Genomic DNA, 26,349 nt, shown 5'->3' on the forward strand with positions numbered 1-26,349 from the left:
GTCTGAGTAAAAATGCGTGTAAGGGACGGCCTTGAAGGAGGCCACCATTTCCCCTAAAAAATCTCCTGCACAGCCAAATGAAGGAATTTTCCTTTGTTCTGATCAGTTAAATTAGTCCTACAATAGAACCGATTCTCGTCTGGGGTAAGAATATCTTCTTCTGCAAGGTATCTATAACCAGCCCCCGAGTACCGTAATCTCCTTGATGGTTTTAAGGAGAATCTTCCTAGGCTGAGAATCCAACCTAGAGATTTCAGATATTTACGGCTGAGATCAGACTCTGGTTTTAGACCTGAGACTGAATGATCTATTAAAAGTAGATCTTCTAACAGGCTAGGACCGTTATGCCTTGAGCCCTTAACCTGGCTAAAGGAGGTGCCAGAATCTTTCAGAACACTTGTGGTGCTGTGGCTAAGCTGAATAATTTTATATTTCAAACCGCGGAAATTTCTGGTAAGCGGGAAACTTTGGCACATGGAGATATGCAACTCCCCTCCCTGCAGGATGGACACAGCCGATCGAATTTTTGAAAGGATCGGATGTTTAAGTGCCCATTCAGATCTTCGAGATCTTACCTCTTTGTTTAGTTCTAGAACCTTAAAAGGTTTGAGCCAAAACCCCCTGTTCCATGAAGGGAACATCTGATATCACTGACTGGGATAACAGCTGATCCAGAGCCAGAAAGAGACTTCTCTCTTTTTTCTGGATCCTTAGGAACATTCTCTGAGGAGACGGAAACTCTTGAATAAAGACTGCAGCATCAACAGCCCAAGGGCCCCACAGGCAGCACCCAAACAGGGACCCGAACCCCGGACCCTCTGATAAAACAGACTTTGAGAATTGCAGGACCTTTCCCCTCACCCAAACGAGTGAGAATGATTTAGCATTCTGCTTTATGGGCTTTCTGCCCCCAAGATCCTGGTGCTGCCCTTGGAGACTTCCCCTGAACCTGAAGATTGAGACCATCGAGACTGCCTAAAGGCAGATGCCCCAGGCATAGGAGAGGCAGCACGATTAAAGAAGAAATGTTTGAACCTCCTTTTACAGGTAAAGAGAGCTTTACCCCTTTTGGATGTACTTATTCAGTCTAAATAACGGTACCCGAGGAAGGGACACAAACGGGCTAAGAGTTTTCACATGGTGCTTCAGCTGATCAATATTTCAGCCACGGAACTCTGCGAGAATGCACTAGTCCAAGTATAAGCCATAAGGCTTAAACGATAGAGTCTTTCATAGCATCTGTAAGACACAGTGTGTCAGATACACCAGCCCATTGCCGGGCCTGCTGATCAGGCAGAATTCCAGGTATCTCACGAACTGTTCCTTAACCCTTAGAAGTCCAAATCTTTCAATGAATTAGCGTGACTTAAAATGTGCTCCACCAAAATAGTGGAGCAGACGTTAAAGGGTTAATGGACTGAGGTACACCAATTGCAGCAAGAACTGCAAAAGACAGAAATGTTCCCATTCAGAATACAAAAGCTATGCATGAATAGGAAAAAAACATCCACAGGTGGGGTAGGTTCAAATGAACCTTATTAGAGGTAGATATAGCAAGAGCCTGTGCTGCAGGCAACAAAAGAGTTAAGTAAGGGCGTAGACAAACACCTGACTTGTGAGGCTACTCCATCCCGGTTAGGATCCTCCGAAGAGGAAAAATAAGTATCTTCCAATATTTGGGGAGATCTACCTGATCCCCAGCCTCCTGCACCTCAACAAAAAGGCCATGAGTACTACCCTGTTTCCCCGAAAATAAGACCTAGCGTGATTGTCGGTGATGGCTGCAATATAAGCCCTACCCCCCAAATAAGCCCTAGTTAAAGTCCTTGTAGGTCTTATTTTCAGGGTAGGGCTTATTTTCGTGGAAACAGGGTAGGGCTTATTTGTGGGGTAGGGCTTATATTGCAGCCACCACCGACAATCACGCTAGGTCTTATTTTCGGGGAAACAGGGTAGATGGGAGACTGCTATGTTTAGGCCTACTATGGAGACATCATAGCAATAATCTTTAAAAAAAAAAAAAAACTTTTTTTTTTTTAAATGGTAGAAGAAAAAAAAAAAAACTGTTTGAATTATATATACAGGGACTAAAGGGTTCTACCCTTACATTACAACCCTCAAAAGTAACTCTTAAAACCACTGCTTGTATTTATAGGGCTTAATGCTGTACTCCAGACAAATGGCTACATATAGAGTTGGAATGCTTTAGCGGTTTTTATCTGGCAAAATATTTTTAAATTCTGCTCATCCAATTTTGCCATCCAGATGGTAAAGTCAAGTTTGTGACCTTGCTTTCAGTTAAGTAATGCAGCCTGGTCACCAATCTACCTCCAGCTTTTGACTGGACAATTAACAAGGAGCAATGCACTGAGGTGGTCATCACTCTGCCATCTCCTCTGGAAAGTGGCTGTAAATGGTTCACTGACAGCACCGTACACAGCAGGACTGCCCTTTCCCCTTCCCCGGTAGTGAATTACAAAAGGCTTACAGGAGATAATCATCTATTTCTGATAGTTATATGTAATAAAAAGTATATTTGCTTGATGAACTACCTGAATGTAGTAGCCTATAACCCAGGGTCCATGGATACCAGCATGTTTCTTGTACTGTACGATTAAAATATGATACTTTATATCTACCAGGTGTTTTGATATCATTAAAGCAATATTTGGGACAATTAGGCTATGTAGATGTTAACAGCAGTGCAATAATACATGTTTTTAAGAGTCAAAGTGCTTATTTTACCTATAGAATATTTTTAGATATGCTAGAAAATATCTGCACGACCAATCATTTATTGGCCTCTCGCTTTTCTTTGGAGATAGAGAATCATGCCATCGCCTGATGAGTACCAGGTCTTTGTCAAACAACTTACAGAGAAGGCAGAACCCCCTCTATCACTGCCCACTGTTCTTTATTGAGAAATTAGAATGCTCATGGTCACCCTATTGCCTCTCTTAACTATTATACTTAAATTCTGTTAACTCACCTTTGCCATCTTCAATTTTCAATATGAGTAGGAGACTTACCTTTCGACCAAGAGGCCCAGGAAGGCCTGTCAGACCAGCCAAACCAGGGTCTCCCTGGAGAAAAAAGAACAATGAGTACATTCCTGACTGCCAATATATCAGGAGACAGATTCAGCAGTCACCCTTGACTGCTTTTTATTAAAGCTATGCCAGTCATAAACCCCAGGCCTTTATTGTGATAGATTATGTCAAAAGCCCTGTTCCATGCTGGCTTTAGGAGTCCCCCAGGAAGTCACTGGCAGAACACAGTCCATTGTTACCAATATAAGACTTATGTCATCTATTTATTTCCAACCAGTAACATTGCGTAAATCAACTAATGACAGCACTGTTAAGATGTCAATGGATGAGTGTCATAAGACAGATTTAAGAAATATCTACAACTAAAGATTTGTAGGGGAATAGAACAGTTCAGTATAAAAGTTATCTCTTAAAACTGGTTCAAGCCTTGAACAATTTCCATGGTGTAATGAACAAAATACTCCACTAAACATTGTGATTTTGTGTGTGCTTAAGCAGGCCATACATTCTGCAATTGTCTTTCCATCAACCACAGGCTGAAAGAAAGAAAACTGCTTGATTTCCCCATCAAAAACAGTCAGTGTTGCTAGAGGAGTCCCTCCCGCAGTGCTATTATGTTCTGCCGGCGGGGAGCCTTTCCCACCAGCAGAATACAATTAATCACAGCTGGGGGTTATAAAACCCGACAGTATGGTTGTTGGATCGATGGATCGACTTCAGTACAACCTGCCCTGCCCATAGACGGATCAAAATTCAGCGGGTTCCTGCTGAACAGGCCAAGTTGCAATCCGTCTATGGCCGGCTTTAGTTACATCATAAACAATGGGAGGCCCTTTTAAAATGTTATAATCCTGGACAACAAAACATGTAAAAAAAAAAATGGCAGACAAAACAAAGATTCTGCAGAAGGAGTTAATTTCTTTTAATTCATAACACATTTTAGTAGTATTATTGCTATGATTCTTTTTTGTATAAACGTGGTAGGAGTTTCCTAGGTTGGCATTAAGAGGACACCATTTCTTATAAGTGAAGATTAAACGGAAAATAAAAGACACAAACTGATCAGGATACCTTTAATCCATATGGAGCTTTTCCTGGAGAGATGCCAGGATCACCCTTTTGACCCTGGAAAAAAAAAAAAAAGAAAAAAAAAAAAAAAAACATCATTCAGCAAAAGATGAAATAGGAGATTAGCCATTTGAGGGATGATGTCAATTCTTCACCCAGTAATCACAGTTGCAGATGGACATACACTCTTTGGGATAAGATGGCAAAGTACTACTCCAGGAAGACTAGGTAAACTACTAGGGACAACAATACCAGTACATACTGACAAAAATTACAGTCCAATTACAACTGACACATTTTCCAATGAAGGTATGATTATGGAGGACAGGCTTCCCTTCTATCCAGTAGACAAACACTACAGGCAAACATATGGTAGCATAAAAATGGATTGGTCTTGTCTATATACAGTAGGTTACAACGTAAAATATTTTAAAGATTTATGGAAAAAAGTAACTTATTAGAAGAATTGGTACTGGTTACAAAAAAGGCCGTGACAAGCTTGTTTACAGATGTACGGATATTCCCAGTCTAAGGCTCCATACACACTGGAGCTCATAAACTGCAGTTTATTGGAGTTTGGGCGTTTTGTTTTTTTAAACTCCACTCTATGTTAGCCTATGTGTCCATGCACACATGGACGTTTTTTAGCTTTAATGAGCAGTGGAGTTTATGGGCTTTTTCTGAACACCAGAAATTCTCGTTCAAAGTGCCGTTTTTCACATCCAAAAAAACGGCAAATGCCGATAAATGCGCATAAACACGCATTAATTAGCGTTCAGCGTTCTATTTTTTCAATGCACTGTGGAATTTTTGGAGTGTCCTCTGTGTATTTTTATTAAAAACGCCTATGAACGCTAAAAAATTCAAACGCTCATTCAAAACGCTGTTAAAAGCATGTTTTTCAACCAGCGTTTTCTGCCAGCAATCTGGCGTCCAGAAAGTTGTTTGGCATGGAGCCTAAATGTTATACAGCTGTATCTTTAGATGACTGTTTGTAGCTCTACTTGAACTGGCAGTGTGTGCACAGCAGGTTATATGTAGTAGTGCACATATGCCTTTAGGTGAGTAAGGAATACAATCATATGGTTTCTGCCATGTTTATGCTTGTTAGTCTACTCTACGATTACCTTGACGGTTTGTAAAAACTTGATTACTTTGTAGGAGTGCCCTCTTGGTTTGCACTCCCACGCTTGTCCTAGGACACTGATATACCTGGGATGCTTTCGAGTTGCCCTTTCCTTGGCTATTTAAAGCAGTTGTTGACTCAAAAAAAAAAATCAGATGCCAGCAGCTACAAATACTGTAACAGGTGCTCACGTTTTAAAAAAGGACACTTACCCGTTAAGGGATCCAACGCAATCCTCACCTGGGCCCGTTCTATATCGCTCTTTAGGGCCCAGTCATCGGCATGTTTAGTGTGGGAAGCTTGCTGGAATTGCCTAGGCAATACGACCGAAAATGGGAGTGGGTATCTACCAAAGCTAGGTACCCGCAACCCCCCCACCCCCCCCAAAAAAAAAACAAAAGACGAGGGGGGTACATTAAGAGGAACTTCCCCTTTAACACTAGTGTTCATATACATCTAGAAATGTTTGTTATGATCCTTCTATACTTGACGCATAGCTTTGCCAAAAAGTCCTATAAATATTCTGCATAGCATATTTCCATTTAACATAGAATGTGATGCCCCTTTATTACATTACTAGATAAGATGCTTAGAAATGGCCTGCAGAACTGGTCCACCAGGATACTGATAAATTTCATGGTGAGCCACTGAATGCGGACCAGATGAAATCCAGTGAACCAGCGTTTTTTTTTTTTGTTTTTTTTTTAATCTATTGCCGAACTGGGAATTGATAAAAAAAAGAAAAAAAATAGGTCTCTGGGGATCCTGTGAGGACTAACCTTTAAGCCCTGGTGGTCCGGGGCAGGAGCATTGTGGTCTGCACCTCTGGCGGTGGATGCCGACCACGAAACTGGCCCTCACAGTGCCGGCACTCTGAATCAGAGAGCAACTGCGAGCTGACTCAGAGAAACGAGCGCTGGAAAATGGAACGATTTTTATTTCCAATCCAGGTGTGCATAAATTGATCGTCTGCTGGTACACCAGGGTGTAAAACTGTTTTAATCTCTCAGGTAAGTTGGAGGGGCATACTGTTTAAGAATAATATCAATATATTAAAATATTAAACAATAACGAGGGTGCTTGGCTATGAAGGCATGAGGCTCAGGTGCTTCGCTCACACAGCAGCTATAATCCAGCACAGAGGGCGATTCTCGTCTCCCACATACCCTCTATTATGCACCAGAGGTGGCAGGCATCATCACAGCCACAATGGACCAGCCACATGCAGCGAGGATCACTGGAATCTTGCTTCCCAGTGGAACAAGGGCAGATTCCAAGATGGTGCCAGATCGGGAGGACAAACAGCATGGCACGGGTTAGCCAGTATCCCACATGCCGACAGTCTTAGCTATCCCCTCCCTACGTGTGGTGAGTGAAACTGCTCCTCCTGCATCTCCACGCTCTTCTATCTCCAAAGACCAAGGGTCTGACATGTCAGACTTTGTAGGGGACAGGGACCTTAAACAGCACATCTGGTCCTTACCTAGCAAGAAAGATCTGGAACATTTTGCAGCAGAGTGGAGAAAGCTTTCAGGCAAGACACAGATCAACTTAAAACTGACCAAACGCAGTCGGGGGGGGGTAGGATAGAGGCTTTAGAGCAAAAATCTGAGGCGGCTCTTTCTTCAATCTCCCTTTTAAAAGATAGGTGCTTGACACAAGATCAGAAAATTGAGACATTGCTCGGTCATCTAGAGGACTTTAAAAATCACAGCAAATGGCAAATATACGCATCAGGGGCTTACCTGAAGCTACAGCACCCAAGTACATCGTCCCTACTTTGTGTGACATATTTCATGACATCCTGGAGCTTCTACCCCAATTGAGATTGATAGGGATTATAGGGCACTAGCCCTCCTTCAAAAGACCTGGACACCCTAAAGATATAATATACAAGTTCCACAAATATACGCTGAAAGATCGCATCATGCAAAGGATGTACAAGAAACCATACTATGATTTTGTTGTAGCTCATCTGTTCTTTTATCAGGATTTATCACTACGCACTCTGGTGCAACGCAGGGCACTAGGCCCCTTACTTACAGCTCTACAAACTGCAGGACTGACCTACAAGTGGGGATTCCCCTTTAGCCTAGAAGTTACCAAAGATGGGCAGCAAATCTCCTTGAGAAGCAAAGATGACCTCCCGCGATTGGAACCGGTTGATTTTCCAGATTGGCGCTACAATCAAGATGTTCCGATGCCTTCTCTCCCACAACCTTAGCTGCCTGTAAGATCCAAGGGTCGATCCTGAGGCCAGAGGAGGCAGTCATCCGGCTGTACTCCTGGGACACCCTCTGCAAAAATCTTTTGGATTTTTGCAAATTCCCTTCCATCCTGACCTGGTTCGCTTTTGGCTATATGTTTCACATTTTAGTTTGTGAACCCTTGGTGAAGTATGTTTGGAGCCAGTCTAAGCACTGGGTCCGTAGCAATGGTATTCCCATATGTGTTTGGGGTTCCACATACAGTAACCTTGTTTCACGACTCATAATGCACTGCTCATATTGCCACATTCCCAGAGTGTGTCACCAATATTGAACATTTACCATCCTTGTTTGATGTTGCACTTTCCTATGGGTGTGAGCGAAGCACAAGCTCCTATACGACCTATATGACCCCCTTTGGGGGGAACCAGGATTCGACCTAGGAGCTCTCCGAGGGAGGGGAACCTGGTTTAGGCCTTCAGCTGACTGTTATTGGACTTGTCCAAGCTTGTCCGCAAATAGTTTATGGTTTTGTTTGTCATTGACATGTTTCTCAAGACGCATTTTGAATGATACCGTCACACCGAGCAGGCGGGTACTGACACTCTACCTGTCTGCTACATCTGTTTACCATGGCTACTTTTAAGGTAATCTTACAATGTTTGGGGTCTCTGCTCGCATCATAAGCGCAACACACTGTGGCTAGAGCTGAAAAGATTGGGGCTCAGGTACTCTTTTTGCAGGAAACCCATTTTACTCATGATTCCACACCCAAACTTCCTACCCATCTTTTCCCTCATTGTTATCTTGGCTCTTCTCTTATTCCTAAATCACGGGGTACAGCTATAGACATTCACAAATCCTGCCCATTTTAGCACCTTGAACATCTCTCAGATTCACTCCGTAGATATGTCTTTGTTAAAGGCACTATCGCACAACAGAAGCTCACGTTTGCAACGTTGTATGCACCGAATACAAACCAACTTTCATTCAGACTCTGTGCTTGATCGCCTAGCGTCCTTTCAGGAGGGCACCTGAATACTGGGAGGTGATTTTAAAATCAGCCCAGACCCTTTACTAGGCACACCCCACCACCGTCCTACTCATTCTTAGCCCTTGTACACACGATTGGAGATTCCGACAACCAAATCCATCAGATTTTGTCAGACGAAGTTGTCGGAAAATCCGAACGTTCAGAACGTGATGACGTTATTTTGTTACGACGGGACTACGTTCAGGCTAGCAGCCAATAGCTTTGATGTTGGAATTTGATCTGAGCATGCGTAGCTTTTTGTCCGATCGGAATTCTCTACACATGATCGGAGTATGTCCGATCGGAGCATTTTGTCAGAAAATATTTCCGGCAAGTTGGAAAATTTGGTCCGACGGATATTCAGACGAAAACAGTCCGATGCATACCCACACACAGTCGGAATATCCGACAAAACTCTCCGATTGGACACATTCCGTCGGAATCTCTGATCGTGTGTACAAGGGCTTCTGCTTTTCTCAAGCACTTCAAGAAAGCAATGCAAACACACCTTGTTGACAGCTGGAGGGCATTGCACACCAATGACAAATACTTTAGCTACTACTTCAGGGTCCATGAGGTTTATACAGGATAGATCTTCTGTTCGTGGATCATCATGCTTTGGAGTCGCCGCAGACCTCCATGATTGAGTCCGTCACTATCTATAATCACGCCCCAATTTCAGCTACTTTTATAATTCCACATGTAGCAAAGAAGGAATGGTCCTGGAGATTAAATGAAAACCTTCTAGACTGGAATGTTACTGTGGTTGCTAAGGTAACCAATACCCTCAACCGTTATTTTTCTGAGAATACCTCTGAGAATTTAAGTGAAGGGGCGGTGTGGGAAGGACACAAAGCAGTGGTGAGAAGTGAGCTTATTTCTTTAGGCACCAAGCTTAAGAAAGGTAAGCCAATTTTAACAGGGCACTGACTGATTTGCAGCAGGCACAAAACAGAATGGCACACCTGAGGACTTTCAAACACTCACAGACCTTAGAGCCATTTTTTCCCACCTCGATAGACGGGTCCACAGACAACTATGCTACTTAGCCCATAAATACTATGAGCATGGCAATAAGTGTGGTGGAATGTTGGCTAGGGCTCTCTGGAAATGAAGGCCCATGACCCATGTATACAAACTTCGAGCTCCTGCAGGAGATTTTGTCATTCATACTTTTAGGATTGCCTTGTCATTCTGAGATTATTACGCTGATTTGTATAACCTTGATGCCTCTCTCTCTTCGGAGGAGCAGGCTTCTAAGTTGGCGCGCATCTGTGACTATTTGGCTGCAAGATCGCCATTGTTAACAGAGGAACAGCAGGCAGCCTTGGAGTCTCCGATCACCTCTACGGAGGTAGAAGCTACAGTCAAATCTCTGCCTAATGGTAAAAGCCCTGGTCCTGATGGATACACTGAGGCCTATTACGCTACATTTTTACCACTTCTACTATGTGGATACTTCAACACTATTGCAAATGGTACTCGGATTCCTCCAGAGGCCTTACTGGCCTATATTACGGTACTTCCAAAAGATAGCAAGGACCATACCCTTCAAGTTACTGTCCAATCTCTCTGCTGAAAAATGACTTGAAAATCTTTGCAAAAATCATTATGAACAGATTGAAGTGTATGCTATTCCACCTCATGGACCCCCTTGTCTCATTGTCAAACCTGATTAAGGAATTGCAGCTTTTTTGAACAGTGTCCAGTTTCAAGATGAATTATATAAAATCTGAGATCCTGCCTATTACACTATCTTGGCCACTAATTTACAACAGGCCTTTCCATTTACCTGGGAAAACTCTTCCCTGAATTACTTGGTTATCAGACTTACTGACCAGACTGAGATGCTATATGCACAAAATCTTGCTCCCTTGCTAGGCTCTATTCACAGGGACTTACAGGCCTGGAAAAAGGAAAATTACAAGATTTTAACACTTTAAATACCATGTTCCTGTTTTGTAATGTATTTATTCCTTAGTCTCGGACCTCTATTGGAGGGGTTGTGGTCAGCGTGGCACAATGTTACATATATAATGGGGCCTAAGATCCAGGTTTTCTGGAAAGCCATCAAGACCCAGCTTACCATACTACCTGGGCAGCCTGGCGTGAAAACACTGCGGCTACGGCCTTTGTTCCCTCTGGCGTTGTTGAAACTAGCAGATCCCAAGTTTGGGTTACCTACCTGATTATATGTTGAATATCCTTTTTTTTTTTTTTTGGTTTCATAGAGTTCAAGGTATCCAAATGCATCCGATATTCCCCCAATATCTCCCTGGAGGCACAGGGTGTCGCAAAGTATCTTGGTGTCATCATCCTGGTGTCCCAGGACTGGGTGGGTCGTGAAGAGTGTCCCAGGGCGAACCCCCCAAGTGGCGTTAATGCCACGTGGCCCATTGTTTGTTTCTCACATATTGATAGGACTAGTTTGGCCCCCTCTCTCTGCTGGGGGGCAACTGGTCCACATGGTTTTCAGGTAATTCTTTAGCATGGATTCCGCTGTGTCTTTGGGCCTTGACCAATACTCTTATATGATTTTTTTTATATGATGTTTTGTTATGCTTGCATACTATTATATGCTATTGGGTAAGTTCTGCAGAAGAACTTTGGAATCTGTTTTGAAACATGTTATACTTGGCAGAACTTAATGTCTATATTTTTATACCAATTTACAAAGGATTACATAAAAAAAATAACAAATATTATTTTAAATTAAATGTGTATGCATGCGGCCCCCATGGGATATTAAAACTTGTCCAGTGGCCCTCAGGTAATTTGAGTTTTAGACCCCTGCTGTAGAGACTCTCCTCCAGCATTTTCTAGACTCTACCATAAAGCTCAGCCTTGTGTTTTTTGTTTTTCAAAGGACTATTATTCCCACCTAAGCTGCAAATCTTTTTAATTGTTGCAATATTACCATTGGCCTCCTGGTTGCATCTTTGGCCAATTCACTTTTGTCTGACCACTGAGTTTTGCCTTCTCTAGTAGTTGTGCTATATTCTTTCTATTGCTTATTACACAGTTACATAGTTAATCTGGTTGAAAAAGGAGAATTACATCCAGTTCCACCCAGAGGGGGAAAAAAACAAAACAAAAAAAACACTTCCATTAAATAATTAATTGGGGTCAAGGTGATCAATGTTTGAGTTTGTGTAGAATGTCTCACGTAATGCAGGAAGCTGGATTCTGTAGAAATCTTCACTGCAGGGATGCCCCATCTTCTTCCCGTCTTTGAATGGCCGGCACTGTGGGGATTAATAGCTTTGGGTCTTCTGTGAAGCTGCTATGAAAAAGTTCCTGATACGTACCTGCCCCCTCCTTCATGGAGAAACATTATTTGGTTGCTTTCACAGTCTGTAACGTGATCTGTAAGAGAATTTACCGATTCGGAGGATTCTCTCCCCATTCATAGATTACTTGACAGTGTAATCAATGAAAGAAATCTTCTCAATGGAGGAGGAAAGAGGGGGCGGGTTCTCATTCAGAACTGTTTTAGAATAATTTTGTAGAAGACCCAATGCTGTTAACTTCTGCAGTGCTTGAAGTTCAGATACAGGAAGAGGGCAGGGCATCCCTGCAGTGAAGTTCTACAGGATGCAGATGCCTGCGTGTGGTAGAAGATTTGTCACTACAGGTACGTTTATCTCAATAAAGACATAGAGATTTTTTTTTTGTAGCTAAACTTCAGCGTTAAACCTACATTTAAACTTTTATTTGTTTCAAAAAATCATGTGGCATTTCACATGCATGCAGGTGGACTCCAATCAACCGCTAAAGAGACAACTACAAAACAGCATTTGTAAGGGTTTAAAAGCAAAGCAAGTAAATACATATGTAGTTAAAAGATCTGATTGCTTATTTGGAAAGCAATAACATTTTGTTTCTGTTTTAATATCAAAGACTATTTGGATTAGTTCAATTAAAAAAAAAAAAAAAATCTCATTGCAGGATCATTTTAAAGATAAATATACCATAAAGACTAAGATTACAAAATGTTACTAATGCAGAAATATACCTTGCAAATGGGACAAAGATACCCTCATAGACAAGGAATACACAAAATGGGGGTTATTTACTAAAGGAAAATCTACTTTGCACTGCAAGTGCACTTGGAGGTAAAGTCGCTGTAGATCCAAGGAGGATATGCAAGGAAAATAAAAAACAGCATTTTAGCTTGCACATGAGTGGATGATAAATTCAGCAGATCTATCCCTTAGATTTAGAGCGACAGCACTTTCAAGCGCACTTGCAGTGCAAAATGGCATGCCTTTCCTAAATAACCCCCAATGTATTTACGTTTTTATTCTCAGGGTTTCTAACTTGCCATAGACTCCACCACAAGTGCCAATACATTTTCACTCACAGATAATTCTGAAGACTTTTTTCCACTCTATGTGCAAGATAGATGGCTTGTTCTGTATTTTAACAGGGACACCCTCCTTCACATCTGGCCTGTTTTCCTGTGTGACTGAAGGCTCCAGAGGATTGTGGAGGGAAAAAAGGTTTTGCCAGCGATGACAAAACTTCCCATTTATATTGCGGTATGAGGTGTTAATCTGCAGACTCCTCGTTTAAGGGTTAACCCCTTCCCTGTAGGCCTATAACAGCAGGCTGATATGTCTGCAACTCATCCAGATGATAACCTAGCCTGCTTTCAGCTCAGAATCTTCTTTCACTGCAGGTACGGACTCAATCTATCCTGCCTCTCATAAATGCTGCAGCAGCTTGTTAATTAGCTTTCCTTGGACGTGTTTGAGCAGCAGGGGGCAGGGAGATTTGACACAGATGCACAGTATCTGTGAATGAATGTCAGCTGGGTCTATCAAGCTCTCCTTGGTAAAATCTGGGCCGTTTGCAGATATCACAGTAACACTGGATGGCACCTGCCCAGCACTTTGAGGACACCCATACTGCCGTTTGTGTATCATTGACCTTCCGTCACTCTTCAAAATGCAACAAGATATTTGTATGTGTGGGTGTTTCTACTGAAGTGGTTATGGCAAGCTGAATCCACAACAAACTTGTAATTTTATGTCACACTGGGTTGTGGCATAATGCTGGAAAAGAGTAGTGAGGATCAGTGTTGGTCATCTTACTTTTAAAAAGTCATTAGTTAAGTTGCAAATTACTTCTCCCAAAAAATAATTGCATTAGTAACTCGGTTACTACATTGGAAAAGTAATTAGTTACTCGACAAAGTAATTGTGACAGGGGTGGCAGCAGTGGTACTTGAGGAGGTGGCAGCGGTGGCACTTGGGGGGGGGGTGGCAGTGGTGGTGTACAGTACTTGGGGGGGTGGCAGTGGTGGTACTTGGGGGGTGGCAGGCAGTGGTACTTGAGGGGGTGGCAGCGATGGTGGTGCCATCCTCTCCCACCACCACCTCTTACTGATCCAATCCCCCACTACCACTGATCCCATCACTACCGTATCTCCCCCCCCCCCCCCCCATCACCTCTGTTGTAGAAGTGATGGTAGGTAGGTAGGGATGGGATCGGTAAGAAACAGAGGTGGTGGAGGACTTGGGATGGATCGATTGCACTGCAATTTGAATCGTCAGTCACTTAAATGCCTCCAGGGATGCCTTTCCTCATGGGGAGAGAGAGAGACCCTCCCCTTCACTCGACTGGTGTCAGCTGGTCAGCTGACTTCATTTTTCACTGTTCGCCTTGCCTCCCTACATTCTCTCTCTCTGCATAGGCGGGATGGGGCGGTCCAGACAGTCTCCCTGAGTCTCAGCCTCTTCTCAGCTCAGCGGGCAAAAGCCCCCCTCCCTGCTGCGGAACAAATGGCCAGGTAGAGCGGCCACAGCGGGCCTCCCAGGCGGTAAATGTAATTGCGGTAACGCCGCCCAAGTAATGGGAACTGAGTTAGCATGAGGGGAAGAGTAATCAGTTAGATTACTCGTTACCCTCTAAAGTAACTCTGTTTATTTTTTTTTTTAATCAATCGTTTTTATTAAAGTTTACATTTTTATCAAGACAAATGACAGAAATTATGACTAATCAACAGATCAGTTACAGTATTTAGCTACATGGATAATAGTATCCAAAAATAATACAAAATATAATATAAAGAAAACCATATTAATTATCTCAATTATAATAGGGATAATAAAGATAACGATCGGCAGGTTATTAATACATCCATTGTGGAGACAATACACAAAAGTAATATAAATATTATCTTCATATATTTATATACTGCCAATTCAAGTAATTCAAAGATGATGAACCCAAATATATTCCCGAACACCCCTATGGGTGCTAAACTGTGTTCGGGACAGCATAGTAACCTGTCATTTAATAGATACAAAACAAAGATTAAAATATTAGAGCGGGGTAAGTAATTTTTTAATTCAAGTTATCTAGGAACAAAGAACTCGTGCAATGTTTTGGGGACTAGCCCATTTTACCCATGGCTGCCATATTTTATGAGTATGTTCTTTTTTGTGAGGCCAAAGAGCTAGAATTGATTCATAAACGTAATGAGTTTGAGTCGATTCTATCACTTCTTTTATGGAAGGAGGATCAGGATTTTTCCAGTTCCTCGTTATACTGATCCTGGCTGACAGCAAAATATGTGTAAACATTTCTAAACTGGATAGGATATCGATCAAGATCAATGGATAATAGAGCCAGTGAGGGATTTGGAGGAATGACTGTTTTGGTAATTTCAGACATAACTTGAAAGATTTGTTCCCAATACTTCCCAAGTTTAGGGCATGTCCAAAATGTATGTAACATATCACCTTTTTTGCCGCACAATCTCCAACATTTGTCGTCAAATGTGCCGTTGAATTTAGATATTTTCTCAGGAGTAAGATACCAGCGTTGAGTCAATTTAATGGATACTTCCCATAATGTAGAGCAGCATGTGGCTTTATATGTGGTGTTACAAGCTTTTTCCCATTGGTCAACTGTATAGGTGTATCCTAAGTATTCTTCCCATCTAATTAAAGGGATAGTCTTTGTAAACACACTTTTTTGTTGAAGAAGATTATAGAAAAGAGAGATCCTTTTTGTTGATGTATGGGGATTTTAAGGAAGGACCAGGCCGATTGGGGAACATTATAGGTCCATGATGGGAGGTTGGAAATGCAATTCTTAGTTCGGATTTAGAGAAATAAATCTGAATTTGGCAATTGAAATTTCTTTTGAAGTGTAGGAAATGGTTTGATCACCCTATTATCAAGTAGATCAGATAGATATTTAATTCCCTTCTCTATCCATGGTGTAAATGAGGTTGTCTTCATGAAATTATGTAGAGTATTTAGCGGAATTTGGACTTTGGTAGGAAGAGGGTGTGAGGAAGTTAGATGCAGAAATCGAACCCAGGATTTAAGTTTTGCTAATATTGTTCGGGAGATGCGAGAAGGTATCTTGGCTCCAAGTGCCATGGAAGGAATCCATATTGATAGATTATTTCCTGGGATCTTAGCAGTTTCCATCTTCCCCCAAATTGTAGATGGAGGAGATAGAAACCATTCCTTAGACTGCGTGAGAACCGAGGCTAAATAATAATCTTGGAAATCCACATACCCTGTTCCCCCAGCTTGACATTTCTTCACCAAGTTTGAATGAGCACATCTAGATTTTTTACCCTGCCAGATGAATCTAGAAAACAGTCTGAAGGGATTGGGAAAAATTTTAACGGAATTGGAATCGGGAGAGTTCTAAAAAAGTATAAAATTTGTGGAAGGTGAAGCATTTTAAATGCTGCCAAACGTCCCATCCATGAAAATTCATGGGATGCTAGTTTAGTGAGATTTTCTTGTAATGCATTACGAAGTGGAATATAATTATATTGGAACAGTGTTTTACATGAATTTGATAATTGAATACCCAAATATTTAATTGTACTTTCAGTCCATGTATAAGGGAATTTTAATTTAAGATGTTTAGTAGTATTTTCATCTATCCCCAAGTTCAATATACAAGATTTATTCGCGTTAAGCCTGTAATAAGAAACTTTGCTGAACATATTTAGTGTTTCCTGAATTTCCGGTAAGGATTTCACAGGATCAGTAATCATAAGAACAAACATCTGAAAAAAGGTTGATTTTATGTTCTTGTTCAGCAATGGTAACTCCTAGAATTTTTTTGTTGGACCTAATACTCTCAGCTAGGGGTTCAATAACAAGGTTAAAAATTAGGGGGGTTAAGGGGCATCCTTGTCGTGTACCATTTGTTATTGGGAATGGAGATGATAAAGAATCCGTAGTATACACTCGAGCCGAGGGGACAGAGTACAGGGCTAATATTACTTTGTTGACTTGGCCTGTTGAGCCAAATTTAGTCAGAACTGATGATGACAGGTATCTCCAATGAACTCTATCAAATGCTTTTTCAGCGTCAAGCGACAGAAACAGGGATGGCGATTTGGTGAGTTCTACATGGTGTATTATATTTATCATTCTTCTAGTAGCATCCGATGCTAGTCTTCCTTTGGTGAAACCCGATTTATCTCTATGGATAAGAGAGGGTAACAAACTATCTAGTCTTTTGGCTATAAGTTTTGCATAAATTTTAACATCTAAATTAAGTAAGGAAATTGGTCTAAAATTTTTAGGTGAAGATGGTTCCTTATCTGGTTTTGGAAGAGTTTCAACAAGAGCATTCAGCATTTCATTGGGAAATGATGAAGAATTGGCTACTAAATTATAAATGTCACATAGTATAGGTGCTAGAGTACTTTGAATTTTTTTAAATATTCCCCTGTAAAGCCATCTGGACCAGGTGATTTCAAGTTAGGAAGAATACGGATAGTTTGTAGAATTTCAGGGATAGTAAAGGGAAAATTGAGAAATTCTAATTGTTGTGGGGAAATAGATGGAAGTTTGACACTCTCCAAAAAGGTGTCAATCTCCTCCTGAGAAGGTTGATGGGTATCGCCATCGTTCTTAATGTTATATAAATCATTATAATATGAGCTAAATGCTTCAGCTATTGAAGAAGGCTTAAGCAATTTTTCATTAGTGTGAGGATGGTAGAGGAATGGAATTTTAGTCTTAGATCGATAACCTTTAATGCGTAATGCCATTGTTTTCTCTGCTTTGTTCCCTGTTGCATAAGTGGTAGCTCAGAATTTTTTTTTTTTTATAGGATTTCTCATGTGTCTCTAGAAGTAGGGTTCTTAATTCATTACGTAACTGGAAAATTTGTGTTTTAATGAAAGAAGGATCATTTTTATTGTGTTCCTCAGCTTTGGCTATCTCTTTAGTAAGTTCATCCATTCTCTGAGTTCTCTTTCTTTATTTTAGAACCTAATTGCAAAAAACACCCCTCTCATAACAGCTTTATGAGCATTCCATAATATCATTGGGTCAGATATAGACATCGAATTAATTGAAAAGAATTCAGTAAGGTGTTGTTGGAGTAATTTTCATTTTGGAGAATATAGTTATTAGCTCTCCATATATATGAATTTGGTTGGGATGATGTGGTTGTTATAGACATGCTAATGGGAGCGTGATCCGACCACGTGGCCGTATGTATATGGGAGGATGAAATCTTGTCAAGCAGCCATTTATCTGTCAAGAAGAAGTCAATTCTGGAGTAGGTATTGTGCCGTGGTGACAAATATGTGTAATCCCTTTCATTAACATGTCCACATCTCCACACATCAAATAAGTAGTTCGAAGTTATGAACTAATCAAGGGGAGAAGCATAGTGTTTGGACTTAGAAGAAGAATCCATATCATTGTTTGGAATCAAATTGAAATCTCCACATATCAGGAGGTGTCCTTTTTGAACTTTCTTCGCCTCCTCTATAGTTTTTTTTATGAAATGCATTAGCCTCATATTCGGAGCATAAATAGATACAAGGGTGTATTGAATAATGTTAATGGTACAAATCAAAAAAATATAGCGACCTTCAGGGTCAGTGATACATTTATCTAATTGAAATGTAATAGTATCTCTAAGCCCACGTACACACGGTATGAGATTTCCACAACCAAATCCGTCGGATTTTGTCCGTCAGATTTAGTCTGACGGATTGTGTCCGAAACTGTTGCATACACACGGTCGGACTAAGTTGTCGAAAAATCTGATTTTTCAGAACGTGTTGACGTAATTTCGTTACGATGGGACTACATTCAGGCTAGTAGCCAATAGCTTTGATGTAGGAATGTGATCTGAGCATGCGTGGCACTTGGTCTGATCAAAATTCTCTACACATGATTGGATTACGTTCGACCGGCCCAGTTGGTCGGGAAATATTTCCAACATGTTGGAAAATTGGGTCCGACGGAGATTCGGACGGAATAAGTCCGATGCATACCACACACAGTCGGATTATCTGACGACACGGACCGATAAGACGCATTCCGACGGATTCTCCGACCGTGTGTACGCGGCATAATAGCTATTAAATATGAGGAAAATGTTTATGTTGACATTTGGGAGATGCATCTTTAGCAAAATGTGTCTCTTGAACACATAATAGGTCACAATTAAAGGATAAGGCAGAACTCCACCTAGAGGTTCATTTCGCTGGGTGATTCAGTCCCCTTGCATTTAGGGACAATATTTTGAAAGACATATTAATATATATCAAAATTAGATGTTACTATAATTCTATATATTCCTAAAAGAATATTCTCTAGTTTCTATAACGCTTAAACTAAATATCTAAGTATTTGTTATATGATCAGTTCACAGTTACCATTAAATCATGCACACAACAATGTAGATTTTGTTTTCAAACCTATGAAAAAAACGAGTTATTACTCTATTAGTAGTTATTTGCCAATATATATTGCAAGAGGGGAAAGAATAAAAAATAAATTAAAAAAAAGGGAGAGAAGAAAAAAAAATTAAAGAGTAAAGAAAAAAATATTTTCCAAGAGTCAGCAGTAATCCACTCAAAGGAATGCTGACCAAGATAGGGGGTGAAGTTCAAGTAGTAAGGTATTGAGCATCAAACCAGACCGTATATGTCAGTAATGCATATGAGTTAACAGGCAGGAGTAGTTCATTTGTATTTAATTCTATTTTGTTCACATTTTTGTCCAAAGTGGAACAAATTTGTTTTTTCCTTCAAGGCAGGGGTGTTATGTGGAAGATCAACTATAATACCCCATGTTTGGAGTAATTGCATGCCATCTTCAATGGTAGATATAGCAAAATGTTTCCCGTTGTAAGTGGTCAAGATAGTGGCTGAATGTCTCCATTTGTATATGATCTTATGATTAGATAATGCCTTTGTTACAGTTTTGAGGTGTCTTCTCATTTGTAGTGTAAATTGCGAGAGATTGGCGAATAATTGTATATCTGAGTATGGTGGTGGCAGAGTAGTTAGCTTCCTCGCTTTGGAGAGAATTTGCTCTTTAGCTTGATAAAAATGAATTCGCAGAATAACATCTCTGGGAATTGATTCTTCTAGATGTTTTGGTTTGGGAATTCTATGAATACGATCGATTGTAAGTTCAATTGGCGATAATTCTGGCAATAATGTAGAAAATAGTGTATTTGCATAGTTACGCAAGTCCATAGGTAGAACTGACTCTGGTATTCCGCTCATTTTAATGTTGTTTCGACATGAGCCGTCCTCGAGATCTGCCAATTTCATCTTGACCCACATGGAATCATCTTTTTGTTCTGTACATGCATCCACTAGCTCATTCACTGTTTCAGTGCATTCCTCCATTTTGTTTTCAACGTATTGCAGTCTACCATCCATATGTTTCATATCAAGAGAGAATTTATGAATCATGGAGGATAGATTAGATAGCATTTCTATCATTGTGGTATCTAGTACTGGCTAACCTGATGTTGGGAAAGCAGCTATAGATGTCTGTAATGAGGACATAGCATTATCACTATGCAGAGCTGTGTTCAGTATCAGCTGCCTGACAAGATTTTGAATCCAGCTTCATCCGCGATTTTGCGGGTCCCTGAGATGTTGGGGATAGTTGAGAGGAGCCATTAGAATATGAGGGTGATAATTCCTCATCCATTTCAGGTGGATGGCTATCAGAAAGGTTTGTGTGAGTTTTATTATTTTTCCTCCTCACAGCTCCCGCGGCGCCATCTTGGATTTTAGTCAGCTCACTGTTCTGTTTAAATGTAAAATGATGACAGCTTTTTTGGTCCCCTTTCTTGTCCTCTTTTGCGAGACATTGCCCCTACTGTCCCAGGAGTACTGCAGAGTATTTAGGTATGTTTTTAGAGGAGAATACCTGCCTGTTTTTTTGCTGTTAAACGGCCGGCTGTGGAGAGCTCTAGGCTTAAGCAGCCATCTTCTTCAGCGCACAAGCCACGCCCCCGTAACTCTGTTTATTTTAACAGAGTTACTTACATCACTGGTGAGGATACAGGAAAACCTTGCAGAGAGCTGTGGACCAATTAGCCATTTTTCCTCCCGATGTCATGTAACTTGTTAGTGTCTTTTAGTGTCTTTTTTTTTTTAACCACTTGCCATCCAGGTCAATTCTGACATTTCTCTCCTACATGTAAAAAATCAATTTTTTCTAGAAAATTACACAGAACCCCCAAATATTAAAAATGTTTTTTTTTTTTTTTTTTTTAGAAAAGACCCTAGAGAATACAATGGCGGTTGTTGCAACTTTTTATCACGCACGGTATTTGGGCAGCAATTTTTCAAATGCGTTTTGGGAAAAACTGTTTTGTGCTTTATAAACAAACAAAAAAAAGTTAGCCCAATGTTTTTGCGTATTATGAAAGATGAAGTTACTGCAAATGAATATATACCCAACATGTCACGCTTCAAAATTGCACATGCTCGTGGAATGGCGCCAAAGTCCGGTACTTTAAAATCCCCATAGGCGACGCTTGAAAATTTTTTTTTTACTGGTTACGTGTTTTGAGTTACAGAAGAGGTCTAGAAACAAAATTATTGCTCTCACTCCGTTTGCGTCAATACCTCACATGTATGGTTTTGAACACCGTTTTCATATGTGGGTGGGACTTACATATGCATTCGCTTCTGCATACGAGCACACAGGGACAGTGGCGCTTTACAAAAAAAAAAAAATTTTTTATCGTTAATTATACTTTTTTTTATTTTCACCTTTTAAAAACAAAAATAATAATAATAATAATAATTTGATCACTTTTATTCCTATTACAAGGAATGTAAACATCCGATCACTGCTTCTCAGCCGAAGCAGCGCGTTTTTTTTGGAATACAGAAAACATCACATCGCGACCGGCCTCCGACGATCATAGAGACTCCGGCAACCATCTGGTCCACCGGAAATTTCTATGCTCAAAATCCAGGGTGGGCAGATCCTCTCTTCGACTCATCGATCGTAGTGGTGAGTCAGTAGAAGCACTGGAGGGCGGCGGGGGGGTTCGTCCCCTCTCGCTTCCGGTAAGAATGATCAAGCGGCAGAACAGCCGATATGATCGTTCTTATGGTGAAGGGAATTGCCGGCTGAAAACTGCAATATCTGAACGATGCCTGTAGCTACATCATTCAGATATACCCGCTCAAAGTCTGTCACGTCATATGGCATATTCTCTCCTGGCCCCTCCCTCCTATATATTTTAGGTGGATGTGTTTAGTTTATTAAACATACCACACTCGCTGTAGAAACATATACATATATACCTCAAGTGGAACTGGGAACGGATACAATGCGATTTTAAGACATACACACGAGTTATGAACTTTCTTCAAAATATATATATATATATATATATATATATATATATATATGGGCTGTTACTGATTAAAATTTTTGTGTTCGATTAATCAATCTTCTTTTAATCGATTAATCAACTAATTTTGATTAATTATAACGCACATACAGATCCAACTACTTTTAGCTGATCTCCTTGCATTGCAACTCTGCATTAGTCAGTGGTAAATGTGCTATACAGTATATACAATCACCTGACACTAGTTCATTTCCACAATCCATGACTTAACTTCACAGTTCACACAAATACGTTTTAAATTCAAACTGTAGCACTGACGTAAGCAATTTTTTTTTTTCAACAGTAGAGTGACAATCCCCCCACCTCCAGTCTAACTAATCAGTCTCACCATATGGCATGGACCCCTGTTCAAACAGGGGGTCATACAAGTGGGTATCAAAAGGGTTAACACGGACCATAAACGTCTCTCACATCTCCTTAGATCTCAGCAAGGATGCCAGGTCATGGGTAGAAAGAAAAGATCTAAGTGCTCACCGCTTAAGTATAAGATTACGTTTTTGTGTTCAAACACAAACTACTCACATAAGGATAAAAGCACAGCATGTAAAGCTGTTAGTTCCATAGAGCAGCCGCGGGGCAGCAGCGCGTGATGTCATGTGTAGCTCCTCCCCCATACACGTTAAGTTCAATCAGAACTTCAACGTCACCGGACTTCTCCCCCTTGTGATGTCCAGTGACGTCATCGGATCTCCGACGGAACTCCCTGAAGACGGCGTAGAGGTGAGAATTTTGATAAAAAATGTTTTGATCATTCAAAAAAAATTAAAGATTAATCGAGGCGTTAATCTTTAATTTCCACAGCCCTAATATATACACATACATACATACATACATACATACATACATACATACATACATACATACATATATATATATATATATATATATATATATATATATATATATATATATATATATATTTTTTTTTTTTTTTTTTTATTATTATTTCTTACACACACACTTGATCACTTTTTGATTTTACTCATGATGTGTTTTTTCTGTGATGTTTTACATAGTTACAAGTCCATCAAGTCAAACCCATGTGTGTAATTAGATGTCAGTATTACATTGCGGTCATTCAGGTGCTTGTCTAATCATTTTTGGAAACTAATCGATGCCCCCCGCTGTAAACGCCTGTGGAAGGGAATTCCACATCGTTGCCGCTCTTACAGTAAAGAACCCTCTACGCAGTTTAAGGTTAAACCTCTTTTCTTCTAATTTTTGTGAGTCGCCACGTGTCTTATACTCCCTTCCACGAAAAACCTATCCCTATTGTGGGGTCACCAGTACGGTATTTGTACATTGAAATCATATCATCTCTCCAGCGTCCCATCTCCAGAGACAATAAGTTCATTGCTCGCAACCATTCTTCATAACCAATATACTCCAGACCCTTTATGAGCTTCGTTGCCCTTCTTTGTGCTCGCTCCATTTCCAGTACATTCTTCCTGAGGACTGGAGCTCAGAACTGGACAGCATACTCCAGGTGCAGCAGGACCAGAGTTGTGTAGAGTGGGAGGATTATTACTTTATCTCTTGAGTTAATAATCCTTTTTAATGCATGGCAATTTTCTGTTTGCTTTGTTAGAAGCAGCTTGGCATTGCACGCTATTGCTGAGCCCATCATCTACTAGGACCCCCAGGTCATTTTCCATCCTAGATTCCCCCAGAGGTTCACCCCCTAGGGAGTAGATTGCATTCATATTTTTGCCACCCAAATGCATTATTTTACATTTTTCTACATTAAACCTCATTTGCCATGTCGTTGCCCGCCCCATTAATTTGTTCAGATCTTCTTTACCCTGCTTAGCTTAGTGTCGTCCGCAAATACAGAGATTGAGCAGTTTAACCCATCCTCCAGGTCGTTTATGAACAAATTAAACAGGATTGATCCCAGAACAGAACCCCGAGGGACCCCACTTCCCACCCCTGACCATTCCAAGTATTCCCTATTTATCACCACCCTCTGAACTCACCCTTGTAGCCAGTTTTCAATCCATGAACTCGCCCTATGGTTCATGCCAACGGCCCTTACTTTGTACAGTGAATGTTTATGGGGAACGGTGTCAAGTGCTTTTGAAAAATCCAGATATACCACGTCTATGGGCCTTCCTTTATCTAGATGGCAGCTCACCTCCCATAGAAGGCTAATAGGCTAATGGTTTAGCAAGAATGATTCTTCATGAATCCATGCTGATTACTGCCGATACAGTTTTTATTACTAAAATCTTGTATATAGTCCCTTATCCCCTCCAAGAGCTTGCATACTATTGAAGGGTCTGTAATTACCAGGGGTGTATTTTGGTCCTTTTTTTAAATATTTGTGCTACATTGGCTTTTCTCCAATCAGCTGGTACCATTTCAGTCAGCAGACTGTCAGTAAAAATGAGAAACAATGGTCTGGCAATTACTTGACTGAGTTCCCCAAGTGCCCTCAGGTGTAAGCCATCTGGTCCCCGTGATTTATTAATGCGAAGTTTCCCAAGTCTATTTCAAATTTTGTCTTCTGTTAGCGATGAGGGTGCTTCCTGTAATGTGTCATGAAGACAAACACTGCAGTTTTGGTTACTGAAGCCCCCCCAATTCCTACTCCTGAAAACTTCCTAATTGCACCCTTACATATCTTGTTGCATTCTTTAAAAATTCTGAATGGTGATGATGATCCCTCAGCCTTGTATTTTTTGAAGGCCTTCTCCTTTGCTTTTATATGCATTTTTACATTAGAGTTAAACCATCCCAGACTTTGTTCGCTCTTTTAAATGTATTTCCCAATCTGATGCACTGGCTAATGCCCTTATTTAATATGCTCTTAAAGCAAACCCATCTCTCCTCTGTGTTCTATGTCTGTAAGATTTTATTCCAATTTATATCTTCTAGCAAGGTTCATAGTTTAGGGAAGTTGGCTCTTTTGAAATTCAGCGTCTGTGTTCCCCTTGTGTTTGCTATTTATATTGAGACCAATTGACCTGCAATCGCCGTTTCCTAAAATGCCCATTATTTCCACATCTGTGATCAGGTCTGTATTGTTGGTAATCAGTTGAAATTTGTGAAACACATCAACCATGCTCCCCTCTGTGCTGTCACGATGCTGGAACCTCAAAGATTTTTCATGTTCGATGTTTTTATAACAATAAAGCAAATTTTCTGTATCCTTGGAGTGCGGACCTGAGAGGCGCATGTTGCACCATATTGTCCAAAGGAGTTGAGGGGTGCACATTGCATCATATTGTCCAGGACAGAACAAATTGAGGCATGAGCCTCAGAGAGACAGAAACAATCTGGGACAGAACAGCTGGGACCCTGCATTAAAGACACAGAGCTGAATTACAGCATGCGCGCACAAGCACTGGATGCGTATGATTGTCAGGAAGACCAAAACTACTATGTTGAGCAGTAGAACTGCATAGAGACCCCTCGAGGCTGACTGTTTTTTTTGCCTTATTGTATTGATGGTAAGAACCCCCTGCATGTGAAGATATCCATGTAAACTTGTGTGTTACTTTTAAATAACAGTGGGCAGAAAAGCCCCAAAATTTACTTCTGGTATGGAATAAACTCATCAATAAGCTACAAATTCCCCAACTTGTCACAATATACATTGATCCAATTGGGGAAGGGGGTGTGAATCTCAGAATAAGCATGTCGCATGCAATCTGGGCCATCAAAAGAAAGATGTTCAAGCACCAAGTGGAAACGCCTCCTATGGGCCAGCTCTGCTCATGAAGTGTGCTGTCATTAAAACACTATTAGAACTGAAAGTACAACCCCAATTATAAACAAGTTGGAACGCTGTGTAAAAATCAGAATGCACTGATTTGCAAAATTACAAAAAAAAAAAAAATTATAGTCACAATAGAAAACATATCAAGTGTTTTAACAAAAAAAAAAAATGTACTATTTTAAGAAAAAAAATATGGTCATTTTGATATTGATGGCAGCAACAGGTCTAAAAAAAGAGATATGGGATGGCCATGTCTACCATGGTGTAGCATCCCCTCTTAACAACATTCTGTAATATCTGGGAACTGAGGAGACCAGTTGTCGTTTTGGGGGAAAAAATGTTGTCCTATTCCTATCTGCTATAGGATTCTAACTGCTCAACAGTCCTGGGTCTTTGTCATATTTTTTGTTTCAAGATGCACCAACTATTTTCAATTGGTGAAAGGTCTGGACTACAGA

The 26,349-nt window shown here is 40.6% G+C and overlaps 1 protein-coding gene across 3 annotated transcripts in view; it reads right to left on the reverse strand.

The window, feature by feature from the left end:
* The window catches only part of COL27A1 (collagen type XXVII alpha 1 chain), a 752,882-nt gene that overhangs the window by 575,949 nt on the left and 150,584 nt on the right, over window positions 1–26,349 (reverse strand). For all 3 annotated transcript variants that reach the window (XM_077478787.1, XM_077478785.1, XM_077478786.1), the window contains exons 6-7: window positions 4,122–4,175; window positions 3,030–3,083 (exon numbers count right to left, since the gene is read on the reverse strand). In XM_077478787.1, coding sequence (XP_077334913.1) covers window positions 3,030–3,083; window positions 4,122–4,175 — 108 coding nt within the window. The remainder of the gene's footprint in view (window positions 1–3,029; window positions 3,084–4,121; window positions 4,176–26,349) is intronic.

Source organism: Lithobates pipiens, unplaced genomic scaffold (assembly GCF_037356315.1).
Source record: "Lithobates pipiens isolate NorthernLeopardFrog02 unplaced genomic scaffold, aLitPip1_a1.2 Scaffold_1, whole genome shotgun sequence".
Classification (NCBI taxonomy): Eukaryota; Metazoa; Chordata; class Amphibia; order Anura; family Ranidae; genus Lithobates; species Lithobates pipiens.